The sequence below is a fragment of the Mustela putorius genome, unplaced genomic scaffold (assembly GCF_011764305.1).
Source record: "Mustela putorius furo isolate JIRA1106 unplaced genomic scaffold, ASM1176430v1.1 tig00000056_pilon_pilon_pilon, whole genome shotgun sequence".
Lineage (NCBI taxonomy): Eukaryota > Metazoa > Chordata > Mammalia > Carnivora > Mustelidae > Mustela > Mustela putorius.
The window spans coordinates 10,687,680-10,702,388 of NW_025421263.1; the positions used below are offsets into that span (position 1 = coordinate 10,687,680).

Here is a 14,709-nt window from a genome sequence, read left to right on the forward strand (position 1 = left end):
GGCTCAAACCCAGGGCCCTGAGATCATGACCTGAGCTGGTCAGATCCTCAACCAACTGAGCCAACCAGATGCCCCTATCCTGTTTTTTTCTTCAGTTTTTACACATACTTACATTTTTGATGAGATCATTATTTGCAACACAATTTATATTTTATATAAAAAGACAAAACAAACGCCTTTCCTTGATTGATCTCACTTTACTTGCCCTCTACCCCATCAAATCAACTTTAAAAATAATGCAGAACATCAGACTATGTTGGAAGCACTGGGAAACAAAACAAAATATCGATATGCACATTAAAACATTGGACTCTCAAGGGTTAAAATTTAAGAGGTTTATTCTCTTTTTATCAAGCAATGTCTACAGACAGAGCATCCACATGGTATAAGCTACCAAAGAAGAATGTATGAGATGGACTTATATTAAATCATTAGACACTTTATATGGTTCATGTTCACAAGGGAGAAAATTGCTAAAAAGGAAAGCAGGTAAGTAGAAACATAAGCTGGTAGTTTATTAAATCTACCTCTTATAATGTTTTCTTAGGCTAAGAAGAAATCTACTGTATCACACAGCTCAGGATGCTATATATACATAAGATATTACACACACTATAAAATTTCAGGTTTCTAAGCAGTTTTATACAATTTAAATTTGAGTAAAATTTGTATTTAAAAAAGACCTTATTGGATTACCTTCAGTAAACGGAGGTCATTTCAACAACCCATTAGCATTTTTAGCAACAATTAAAAAAAAAAAAGTAAAAAGATTCTCCAAACATGTAAGCTATTACTTTAAGCCAAGATAATTATCTGCTTATTTCAATAAACCAACTCTCTAGTTTTAATTCAGTTCTGCTAGCCTTTTATTTGCCCTTCAAAAAAAAAAATAAAAAGAAGAAGAAGAAGAAGAAGAAGCAATCATTTTTATTTCTATATAGTGTCTCAAATAAGAGAATTAGTTAGGTTTCAATCTATATGCGCAGTTAATGAGAGGGTCATTTAAGGATTATTCAGGAGTTGAGCAGAACTCATTTAGGAAGATTCTTAAGAAATGAAGTTCCTTCATGTGTTATGTTTAAATTGCCAATGCAAGAGTAAATTATCTCTTTACTCACCACTGTGGAGTTATCCCTTACTCTCAATTTCCACTACTAATTCTCCTAAACCACTAATACTTATCAATTCTCTAGCTAGTATTTTCTCCCTGGTGTTAATTTCCCTATATGTGGTTTACTTTCAGCAGACACAAATGATACTTCTTTTTTAAAACTGAAAGTTCCTGCTGTTTCAACACTGGACTAGACTAAAAGAAAGAAACATATTCTGCTAATAATAAACATTTGTAAGCAGTTGACATCTGAGACAAACTTGCATTAAAATACAGTGTACTCCAATGATTAAAAGCAAAATGAGTAGAGAATACATTGCAAACATTTTTCCAGAATTATTTTTCCTCCCTTCCTCCCCATTTTCCATAGCATGCTGCAGACCATACAGTTAAGTATCAAATAGAGTTTGTTACCTGTATACAACCTAAGGCCAACTTATGCCTTCAAATGATATTTTGCTGAGGTTTAAAATAGTGTCAAAGACAGGATTTAGTGCAATAAATGTTAAACTTTTCTCTTTTAATGACAAAAGATTTATAGTTATGGGGGTGTTCGGAATGCAGCATTTAACCTATCTTTTCCTCTTGTGACATTCCCTTCAAGGCACAAAAGATTATAAACAGTGGATGGGACAGAATATTTTGAAGAATTTTAAGGTTCCACAATACCTTTTTATTTCTAGTTTTAAGCATACCAAAAGACAAAGGAAAGAATAAGAGATAAGCCACCCCCAAAATGAAATAGTGCTTAAAGTCATCTGAAATTCCCTGCAGTTATTTTTATGTATTTAAATTTCTATTTTATTAGCTTAAAATGTTATTGTAGATTTGATTCCTGTGATTAATGTAGTTCTTAATGTGTTTTAAGTATTTCTAATCAACCAATAGTACTAATTGTGTGTATCTTTGCAAAAAAAAAAAATCTATTTTATTTGGCCAACCAAGTAACTTATGCTTGACTAGGGTATCATCTTGTAAAGTTAAGCTATAAATTTAAACAATGGATTAAGTGCAATGCACTGGAAAACTCTTTATTCAATAGTTATCTAACAGGGCTCCTAGGCATCTCCAACCCAAATGACTGTATTTCCTTTCTCAACTTCAGTAATCTCACAGTTTAACTTATTGAGTCGTCCATCTAGTATAAAAAGAGAGTCCTTGGAAGGTGTCATCAGGTATTGACCAAATAAGCCACTGTCCTGGATTTGCCTGTTCTTCTGGTTCCAAGGCCATTCTTCTGCCTTGAGTGGTTCTTTAAGACTCTTTATCATCTTAACCTTCCCAGAGGAGAGCTCAACAAAGAGCACATCAGTCTGTGTGCTTGAACTACCATAAATGTTGTATTGGTGGGCTTCAGTAAAGGATGGCTGAAATGCCAGATCAGATATGTGCAGATTTGTGTGAATATCAAAAGCCTCTTGTATTTCTCCTCTGATGGTAATGTACTGGACCCTTACAAGACCTTTCACATCATTAATGCTGACAAGATAGTGCCCATCTGGAGAGACATAGGGAGTGCCTGTCACATCACTATTGAATCCAATGACTGAGTCGGTTACACCATCCACCATAAGCTGTGGTGGTATTGCCCCAGTGCTGTCAGGTTTGCAGCCAATAAAGTAGTATCCTCCCAAATGTGTATACGCCAATGACTGAGGAATGCACTTATAGTCCATCAAGTTAATTGTCTTGATGTATGACATGGTTTCAAGATCAATTTTTTGTAGTGCAGCTTCATCTTTATGAAGAATAAATCCAAACCTGAAAAGACGAAAACCAAAGTTAGACAGAAAACTACAGAGTGGTTCCCGTATAAATATGCAATGTGGGCAGGTAGAAAGGGTCATCACTAGTCTAGGCATTAATTGTCAGGCTATGCAGCAATTTGAGTCACCATCGTGTTAGAATTAAACTTTAAATTGTGTTCCTTTCACCTCCTTTCTCTAGGTCATTTTTTCATTATAGCCAAACAATTGTAACTCATGGTGTAGAAAACAAAATAATTAAAAGCAATATATCAAGTTAATTGGAACAACAGATTTTACTTTTACCATACATAAAAAGGTAAACATTATTTTGTGAGTCTCTAATCCTTCTGATATTGAATAAGACTGGTTTACTGCTATTAAAGTCAACAATAAAAGACTTGAATATATATCTATTATACTCGCTTCATTTACTTCTTATTTTGTCCAAAGACCATCTGAAAAGTCTGACACTCATTATTACTTAGACAATTATCCACATCTTTCTCATTTTCTGAGGGTTTTTTTGTTTTGTTTTTGTTGTTGTTGTTGTTTTTGGTATAGAACTATTAAACTTCTATTTGTTAGATTTTAAGATTGCCTTGATTAACTACTTTTATGATTTTAACACTCTTTTATTTTAAGTTTTAAACACAGGTTACATTTTTCAACCTTGTTATACTTATATTATCATTTTTAGTAATATACCTGCATTATATTTGTTATCATATATTGAACAAGAATGAACCTTAAAGATTTATGCTTTTTCTGTTAAAGTTACTTAAAAATAAATATTTCTTATTTGTTTTGATAGTCTCTTTAATTATTTCTGTGCTTTTCAAAGCATTTGTCCTGAATTCTAGCTGCAAATTATTTTAAGTCCTTGTGACAAATATAAATATATTTTGTAACTATGACCTATAACACCAGTGGGTTCTTAGAAAAAAAAAAGTTAAATAAGATAAAATGAGATGGAAAGTAGTATAGAAAATTATATCCAAAATGGATACTGGCCAATAAAATTTTGAAGGACACTTACTTTTGTTTCCCTTAATAATATCGATGAAAACACATACTAGTATTTTTAAAGACTCCATAAAAAAACGGGGGGGGGTCTATTGTTATAATGAATGTGCTCATAAATGAAAAAAAATTAAACATAAGATGACTTGTGGCACAGTAAAACAGAAACTCTAAAGGTAATTATTTTCACCTGTGCAATTCATTTTTGATATGCTAATCCTCACACAAAATTTTATTTATGTAAAAATAACCACTTCTACACATAATACATAAATATAATGAACTCAGGGTAACAACTCCTTAAAATTTCAAATATAAGCATATGGCAAGCCCCTCAAATAAACGCATCTTCAATATTATAGAAAGGATAAGATGAATGTTCTCAAAAAATCAGTCTTTGTGCTGTAATTGTGGAAGGCGACAAGTGCATCCGTAGAAATTTTACTGAAATAGATGTAAAGATGTAACCACTTCTATGTTATTATATTACATATAGTTGGGAAACTCCATATTACAATTTTAGCTAATTTAAACATTTGTGAAAAAACTATTTGTTGTCTTTAGAGAGATTACAACATCCATACAAAAGAAAAACTACCATGTACACTTACTCCTTTAAATTTTTTTTAAAAATTTTTATCGAACAACTACTGAATATGAGGCACTGGGAATATATCAGATCAACGTAACTCTCCCTGCTCTCAATGACTCTGGGAATTTTAGTAATAAAAACAGAAAACTTAGTGATCAATGTTTAATTATAGCATCTTACTATACTATCATTTAACTTAGTGATTATTGCTTTTTCTATTTACAGGAGATGGAATAAAGTAATCACTTTGAAAATAATATTTCTGGTGTATTTCAGAATGACATTCACCATTTCTGGCTCATTTCCTCGATCTTTCTCTTTTCCTGTGTCCTTAATAACTGTGTTTGTGTCACAACTTCCATCATACCTATTTAGGATAACATTTTCATTTGATTATAATGGTATGAAGAAGAATTTGTACTATTAAAAATCACTTCCACATGTTTCTATTAAAATATTAATGCTTAGCACAGGTTTTAAATACTACCTGAATATTAGAGAATAAAACAAAAACAAAAACAAAAACAAAACCCTCAAACCAAAAACTGCGTCCCATGATTTTTTGTCAACCTCAAAAATATCATAAAATCCTAGATATCACTATCCATTCTCATACTTGTCTTAATAAATAATTAACTCTGATTACTGTAAAGGGATATTTTTCCATTAATGGACAATCATTAAGGATACAGAAGTATGTATATGATTGTATCTGTATGATTTATGAGATTTTGAAAAATGATGGAAAATACTGTCTTTCTTTTATGTTATGCATTGTACCTGTTCCCAGAGACAAAAGAAGTAATATGCGCATTTAATAAAAGCAACAAGCCAATCAAGTTTTGGCATTTCAGCTCCTCTTTTAACCTTGAGTCTTTCAGTCCCTTTGGGCAATGGTTTGTGAATGCTAATGAAGAAGAATGTGACAAGCTTTAACTACTCTTGAACTATTTTAACTCTAATACTGAAGAATGCACTCAAGTTTTCTGTGATACAACCCAGCTTCTTTTGAAGGTAATTAAAATTTTAAGAGAAGGTCCAGTTAAAAATGCAAAACCTCCATGTGGGGCGATAAAATCACATCTATTTTGGCGTCCATGATGCATGTTCCTTTAGGACTAGAAATCTAGCTACATAAGCAGATGCACGAGAATGCCTTCAATTTTTCACTACTGATTTATTGGGTAGGAAGTGATGTCTCTAATTCAAAATTTCCCCCTAGTACAGATTGATATTCAAAAATCTCCCACTGTTCATTAGTCTATGATTAATATTTACGAGGTTCTCAACTTCCATGCCTGCTTAGTATAATAAAACCCTGCCCCAGACTAAGCCTAATATAGTTTGTCTAATATTTGCCAGAATATGTATAGGAAGTTGCAGACTGTAAGAAATGAGAGTTAAAACTTACTCTTGGAATGACTGCTTTTACTAGGAAATGGATAAAGCTAGGAAAGTGTGACCCCCTCGGTAACGGCATTGTGTGGATTTTTTGCTGAACTTGAGGAGAATCAGGGCAATGTTTTTCATTTACAAATTATTTTATTTTTCTGAAGTGTAATCAATCTAATTTATTATAAAGATTTTAAAAAGTTCAATTTAATTACTGCTTTTGTACTTTAAGGCAAGGTCCTGAAGTGAATCATACAAGGGAACTTCTTATTTTGGAAGCAATAAAAATTTTCAACCCAGGGTGATTTAGTTTCGTGTTCCAGTTTTTCGATATAATAGGTAGCTGACCTTATGTAAAGTCCTTGAACTCCCTGAGTTTAAATTCCTTCGTTAGAAAAAAAAAGGACAAAAGTATTACCTTGCTTGAAGTATAGAAGTTAAATGTGTGTTACCAGGCAAACCGTACATTATCAATAAACAGAACTTGCCTATGCTTTATACATTAAGTAACATAATTTTCCCCTTATGAACCCAATATGATATTTCCTATGGGACTACAGATTATTACAATTCATAAATGGGAAGAACAGAAACAAATTATCAGTTTTTCTGTATAGCCAGTATTCCCAGTTTTTTTTTTTTTTTCTTTAAATAAGCACATTGTGCTACTCCAATGTGGCAGGATTTTTCTCCTTGCAAATTCAGCAGATATCACACTTGTAATAGAAATCCACATTTTTATTCTTGCTCTCACTACTGACAACAGGTTCTATGGCTAGTACACCCTTTACCCAATTACAAATCTCTCACATTTTTAAGAAGGAAGGCAGTCTAGCTCACTCCATCTTCTTTAGAGGTGCTGCATCAGTTCTCACTGAGGGCATGAAGCAGTGAGCATGGTGTGCTGGGTGATTTTGACCTCGGCACAGAGAATGGGATTTGAAATAGATACCTGTCTTGCTCAAGAATTTTCACTTAGAGTAAGAGGAAATTTTGAGACAGACATGGATATCTAACGACATGGAGAATTGCAATCAGAGTATATCATGGCAATTCAAGAGATTTGTAAAAGAAGTTATTTGGCAGAGAGGGGAAAAGAACAGGTATTTAGAGAGAAGCATGACTGAAATACTATGGAGTCTATTAAAGAGCTCCTCGAAGACCACATCCCACAAGACCACGTGCACTCCTTGAATCTGATTAATGACTGATTTCCCCATATCTCTTGCTCAGTTCCTAAATGGGTCTGGTCACAGAGAAACTTTCAGAGCAATTTCCCAGTTATTGTCACTCCATAGCATCTACCATGTTATTCTACCCTGATTCTGCTTTCGCAGATGCTACTGAAAGAATCCCATAATGGCAATTAATAACCTGTATTAATTTGCCATGATCAGTGCCAACAGTGTTAATACTCCAAAGTTTGGTGTGAAAGAATCTCATAACATTTGCGCAATAACAATTTTTTTTTAATCTCTTGAGTCTTAATATAGTGTTGTCTTTCCCCAGAGTCCTCATAGAGTCTCACCTGAACAACTCTCTTTACTGCCGACTTTCACTATTTACCCACTGAGATCAACCCCCATACTACCAGCTGAGAAGTGTTCCTGAACATCCGTACATGACCTCTTTCCTCATACCCCATCTTCTAAACCTCCTTACATTTTAAAACAAGCACTTCTATGTATATCAGTGGACACAAATGGGAAGTGGTAAATGCAAGACTGGGTGTACGTGCCATCAAATGCTCTACCACTGAGCTATATCCCTGTATATTGAAGGTGTCTGAACATGGGATTACTCAGACACTCTATCCTGTAATAAAAAAACACTGCTGCAATCCACACCTCAAACAAAAGCATTGTCCAAAACTTTTCTGACATCTTAATAGTAGAAAATATGAAATTCCAGGACAGAATACTTCAACAGGCCTAGGAATTACTTGTGATAGGATTTTACTTGTGAAAATCTACATCTAAAACTTATGATCTAGTACTTAGTATTTCATAAGAATAATGAGCAAGATTATTAAGACCCTGTTTTTCTAACTGGATTATAGTTAGCACGTTTTTCCAATTGGAAGGTAAGAGATATTTAAGAGAAAAGAAACTGAAATTATAGCCTCTTCTCCACATAATTAAAATATAAACTCACACATGCAATGTGCTGTTGAAATGACATCTTCCATTATGTTACAGCTGAAAGAGAGTTTTCATGGACGCAAAGCATAAATCTGACATGAGCCATCATTCACTAGTTTATGAATTCCTTTATATTTAGTTGTTTTCTATTATCCCAGACTGACCCTTGTAAGAAAAGATTGAATGCTGTTCCCACACAAGTACCAGAGGATTTAGTTTTTATCTGAACTTCACATAAATAGCTCAGTAAAACATACCTGTTCATAAACAGTGGTCACATTCATATTCGGGAGATGGGAGGCACAGAGAAATAGAATTGACACATTTACTGAAGATTTACAACCAGAGCAAGGACAGTTTCTGAATAGACCTAATGCTTAGATGTATTTGAGAGATCATACTACTTTGAAGATCTCTGTTCTCAAAACATAGGTTGAAAAGCTAAAATAAGCCACAGGATGCCTCCTACCTGCCTTTAATAAGTATATTATAGAAATTCTATGTTAAAGATTTTAACGTTACTTTCCCTACTTTCAGTTTTAGAAATCTTTTCTTTAAAAAGTAGACTGTGTTTCTGAATACTAAATTGCCTATTTTCCTCCTTCTCTGGTATCATATTGTTTGGATCTGTAGGCCAAATTGAAACATAAATGCATAATTTAATTATAGTATATCCAGGATGTGTAATGGCTCAACAGAATTAATACAGTACCTAAAGGTATATCACTTCTAGTGGCCAGGACATTAAAAAATTTTAAAAATATATTTATTAAGAATTCCGTGCACACCGTATATACTACAGACCATATTTCAACAACCGAAGTCTTCCACCTCTTTCTGAAGAACTTAAGAGCTTAGGGGGAAAGAAAAGAAAAGAAAAGAAAGAAAGAAAGAAAGAAAGAAAGAAAGAAAGAAAGAAAGAAAGAAAACTGACAACTATGTTTTCAGATAGCATTTTATAAGATTGCTTGCTCTTCTGACCTGGTTTTGGAAAAGCACATGAAAATCTGAAAATAGGAGCCTCATGGATTGTACCCATTTTTCTAATCCGGGCATGTTTTATGCAGGAATTGGCAATGGAACAGGGATGACATTGTAGAAGTGGATATAGTAAATAGAAGAATGGGAAATAATTTGTGAGTGCAGAGGTGGAAATACAAAAGGAAGGTAAAACAAAGGCAAGAGCAAAATCTGTGAAAACAAAAACAAAACAAACAAAAAACCAAAAACCTACCAAAGTGGCCATTGCATACCTGGCAAACAGAAATGATGGGTGAAAAAAAAATTCAGTAAAGAACTAGGTCTGTCATGAGTTGGGTTCCAGATACCACGTGACCCAATTCAGTATTATTCACAAGCTGCTATGTTCAACACACTTTGTAAAACCTTATGAAGGAAATGGGAAGGAAATACATGGCTCCTATCCTTAAGGTAATTATAGTCAAGCAGAGGAGTGCTTATAATTGGATGCCCTGACTTTCAAAAGGTGTTTAGGGAGCCTCTTCAAAGATGAGAGGAAGGATGGGTGTAGCTACATCTCTGTTTCAGCTACTAATTTACATTTCAGTTAAGCTACGCTTTAACTGAAGAGAGAGTTTATATTAGTCTGGATCCCAGAAGGAAAGGAATAAATTTCAATTAGAATAAATCAAGGAGGGTATGATAAAGAGACTGTTTACAGTGAAATAGAAACTGGTCACAAGGGATAGTGCAATAATATGTGGAGAGTCACAATGAAGCTGTTGTCATTGCTCTATCTGGGTAAGAGGGAGTTATGTGGAGAGATGTGTCTTGTGGTGTTTTGTTACCTGTGATCTAAAGAAACAGCTGGTCACCTACAAAACAGCACACATGGTGGGGAGTGAGGGGATAGAGAGTAGGAAGGTAGGGGGTATTCTACACTCTGGTCTCATGTTCCTTCTTTGTGCAATCTCCAGTCAGGCTTTTCATTGGCCCAACCAACCAGAAACCCTATTAGCCAGCCTTCTGGGAGAGAAAGCAAGGTGGAGAAGGGTGGGAATAGAAATGCAAAATAGCAACCACAGATTTCCTTGGCCAAAAAGTCTTGAAAAACTCAATTCCAGTGAAGATACAGAGTTATATGGAGTGATGATTGTGGCATATATGTTTAGTTCCTAAATGGGATCACGTGACAATGGATAAAGGAAAATTGTGTAACTTTCCAAGCTGCAAGAAAGCATTCTTGATTTATTTTCCCCCCTAAAATGATAGCATTTTCTTACTTCCTATAAAGTTTCAGAAAATGTCTCTTACCTTTAGTTACTGGTAAAATGTTTTTAATAATTGCTATGTACTAAATGTTTGTATCCCCACCCCCTCAAGCCCCCAACAGATTCATATGTTGAAGTTCAAATCCCACTGTAATGGCATTTGGAGGTGGGGCCTTTGGAAAGAAATTAGGTTATGGAGGTGAGCCTTCATGGATTAGATTAGTGTCCTTAAAAGAAGAGACATAAGAGAGATGATCTCTCTCTCTCTCTCTCTCTGCCATGTGAGGACAGAGTAAGATGATGGCATTCTGCAAACTAGAAGGAAGGGTCTCTCCACAATCTAAACAGTTTGACATCCTGATCTCTGACTTTCTAGCCTCCAGAACTGTAATAAACACATTTCTGTTGTTTAAGCCATCCTGTCTGTGATATTTTGTTAAAGCAGCCTGAACTGACTAAAACATCATTGGTACCAGAAATGAGTTGCTGTTACAACAGGTTTCTGAAAGTGTGGAGGAGGCTTTGGATCCAGATAAGGCATAAGGGCTGGAGGCGTTTTGAGGTGCATGTTAGAAAAACTCAATATTATTGGGCTGGGGTCACTAAAAGTGATCTTGGTGAGAGCTCAGAAATGAAAGGAGAGAGCTGGAAAGGAAGTCTTTATCTTCTTAGAGAGTACATAAATAATCATAAACAGATTGTAGAAATGTGGCTGGTAAAGGGCATTCTGATGAGGTCTTAGATGTCAATGGGGGATATGTTATTAGAAACTGGAGGAAAGACATATCCTTACTATAAAGCAACAGAGGATTTAGTTAAACTGTGTTATTTCTGGTGTTTTGTGGAAAGTAGAACGTGAGAATGATGAAATTGGATGTTTAGCTGAGATTTAAAAGGAAAGGGTCGATGAAGTGATTTGGTTCTTCCTGATTGCTTTTAGTAAAATGGAAGCAGAAAGAAATAGATAGAAGGAGGAATTGTTACGCAAAAGGAACCAGAACATAAAGATTTGGAGAGATCTTAGCCTGTCTATAATACCAATAAAAGAAGGGAGGGAATGCATACTCAGAAAAGAACATTACCAGTGTAGAAGACCAGCCGTTTGATAAGGATATTAGCATGTTGTGAACCACAGAACTAATCAGCCACCCAGCAGGGGGACTGCCAGTTTGAATTGGAGGAGACAGAAACAGAATGGACTGAGGGAAGTCTGCTGGACTTCTTGAATTTTATAGGACAAGACCACACAGCTCTATATCTATACGAATGTGCATTCTTCTTCAAGATAAAGGAAACATGATTCTAAGGTGATTCAGTGATTATTAGGGCTGCTGTCTCAGTTTGAAAAGGGCCAAGACATCACCCAGAGCCTTGGAAATAAAACCATCACCATGCAGAGCTCTAGGGGCAAGACCACAACTGCAGTGGGGCTGGAAATCAGAACATCAAGTCAGAGAATTATTCTCAAGCCTTAAAATCTCATCGAGGTTGCTTTGCCAGATTTTAGACTTATTTCGGACTTATAATTACTTTTTCCTCTCCTACTGCTCCCTTTTGGAGTAGGATGTCTATCTTCTGCCTGCCCCACCATTTTATTTTGGAAGCACATAATCTATTTGATTTCATAGGATCACAGCTAGAAAGGAATTTTGCCTCAGTGTGAATCAGACCTGAGTCTTTCCCATATCCACTTTAGATGACATTTAGATAAGATTTTGGATGTTCAACTTTAGAATTGATGCTGGAACTAGTTAAGACCTCCTGGGGGTGCCTGGCTCAGGTCAAGATCCCGGTGTCTTGGGATTGAGCCCCACATCAGGCTCTCTGCTCAGCAGGGAGCCTGCTTCTTCCTCTCTCTCTGTCTGCTTCCCTGCCTACTTGTGATCTCTGTCAAATAAATAAGAAAAAAAAATCTTAAAAAAAAAAAAAGACCTTTGGGACTCTAGGATAAAATAAATGTATTGGGACGCCTGGGTGGCTCAGTTGGTTAAGCAGCTGCCTTTGGCTCAGGTCATGATCCCAGCCTCCTGGGATCGAGTCCCACATCGGGCTCCTTGCTCGGCAGGGAGCCTGCTTCTCCCTCTGCCTCTGCCTGCCATTCTGTCTGCCTGTGCTTTATCTCTCCCCCCATCTCTCTCTGATAAATAAATAAAATCTTTAAAAAAATTTTTTAAATAAAAAAAATAAAAATAAATGTATTTTTTTTCATGTGAGAAAGATATGAATTTTGAGTGATTAGGAGTGAGAATCTATGGGGTGGGGTGGGAATCTATGAATTATGTCTCCCCCACACCTCAAATTCTTATGTTGAAGGTCTAATTCCCAAAGTGATGTTATTTGGAGGTGGAAATTTGGGGAGGGAATTAAGTCATGAGGGTAGAGCCCTTCTCAATGGAACTGGTGCCCTTGATAGAAGAGACATGAAGATATGATCTCTCTCTCTCTCTTTCTCTCTCTCTGCCATGAGAGACACAGCTTAAGGCAGCAATCAGGCTGCCTTAATCCAGGAAGAGGACTCTCACCAGAATCCAAACATGTTGGCACTCTGATTCCTGACATCCCAGCCCCTAAAGCTGTGAGAAAGAAACTTCTGTTGTTTAAACCACCCAGTCTGTGGTATTTTGTTAAATTAGCAAAACTAAGTTAGAAATCATGTGGTAAAAGTTATGCACATGATTAATACCAGTGATTGTTTTATTATTTTCCCATTGCTTCTGCATTTTTTTTTTTTTCAGGTAAGAGCAAAGTTGCTTGAGTAATTGTTACTTAACAGAGTAAGGGTTTGTAATATATCTTTAAAAACATCTGGATTTAGTAATTTTTTTTTACTTTTATTAATTTGTGTGTGTTCTCAGGTATGCAAGAGTAAGTGAAGGGGGAGGATTTCTGTTTGCTTGTTTGCATTTTTCCTTTATACAAATGACAGTTATATGATATGTATCTCATATTGTGTCTTTTTTTTCTTTCACACTACATTTTTAAAAGATATATTCATGTTGCTCTGTGCATTTTTACTGTACTACTTATAGTCATTCATCAGAAATCAATTGTATGATCTGCCATATTTTACTTAATCAGCTTCCTTAATATGTGTACTCATGTGGCCTCATTAAACTGGGGCTTGGTTGGTGGCTGAAGTCAACAAGGAAGCCTGGGATGGGTGAGCCTTCCTCTCTCCATGTGGTTTTCTCTCCTCAGGGATGCTCACAAGATTTCTTTTATAGGTGACTGCCAAGTTCTAATAGGGAAAGCTTTTGTCAAGTCTCTGCTTGATTCATGTTTGCTTATGTTGCATGGACATAAAGAAATCACATGCCCGTGGTCAGAGTGCAAGGGAACTACCCACAGACATTGACACGCATTAGTATAACAATCTATCATATAAGGTAATGGTTCAACTGTTTTTTTTTTTAACTATTTTTAAAAATTATTTTATTTATTTATTTGAGAGAGAGAGAGCAGGCAAGAGAGCACAATAGGGGGAGGGATAGAAGGAGAGGGAGAAGCAGGTTCCCGCTGAGCCAAGAGCCAGATTTGAGGCTCCATCCCAGGACCCTGGGATCATGACCTGAGCTCATGGTAGACGCTTGACCGACTAAGACACCCAAGTCACCCCCCCTTTTTAAAAATTATTCTTAAGATAGATATCTTTTATCTCCTATTTTATTGGATAGTGCATCACTTTCTACTAACTTGGAATGTCACTTGGAATTTAGTCTATGTCCGTTGTTCTATTTCTTTCATCACAGATACATGTTGCACTATCTTATTCATTGAACCTATATAATATGTATAAATATCCAGGAGAATGAACCTAACAATTTTTTTCCTCAAAATTTATTGGCTATTGTTGAGTTTGTGTGATGTTCCATAAACTTTTCAATCAGTTTATCAAGTTAGAACATGATTAGTACTTTTATCTCACATTTTAGAATCAGCTTATCTAATTTTGAAATGCTGATATATTTGAGAGGGTTTATTACATTTACATACTAACCAGGTTATAATATTTTAAAAATAATATGATATATATTTTTACTTATTTGATTCTTATAATCAAATTGCTTTACCAAGAAAAATTGATTTGTTCTTAGATATATTCATAGATATTTTACCTTTTGCTTGTTAATATTAATGGATTCTTTTTTTCCATTATATCTTCTGTGTGTTTTTATTTATAAAGTTATTAATATCTGAATATTGTTTTTGTGCCCCTTAACATTTGGATTATTCCATTTTCCTAATAGGTTTTTAGCTGGTATTCTAGTGTTACTTATATTCAATTATAGCATTTTTAGAGATGAATAATTTACCTCCCTTTTGCAATTTCTAACCTACTTGTCTTCATATTTTTCATTGCAGTGGCTAGTACATTCCTCTTATTTTTAAAATACACATCTCAAAAAGTAAAATAAAACAAAATACACATTTCGATACTGGCCTTGATCCAGTGGTGTTTCAGCAGTACATAAAA

At 35.0% G+C, this 14,709-nt stretch overlaps 1 protein-coding gene across 1 annotated transcript in view; it reads right to left on the reverse strand.

Annotated features, from left to right (window-relative positions):
* Positions 1–231: 231 nt before the first annotated feature.
* Positions 232–14,709, reverse strand: part of FSTL5 (follistatin like 5) — a gene marked incomplete at its 5' end in the record, with an annotated part of 202,288 nt that continues 187,810 nt past the window's right edge. Inside the window, one exon of the mRNA XM_045088262.1 lies at positions 232–2,872. Coding sequence (XP_044944197.1) covers positions 2,170–2,872 — 703 coding nt within the window. The remainder of the gene's footprint in view (positions 2,873–14,709) is intronic.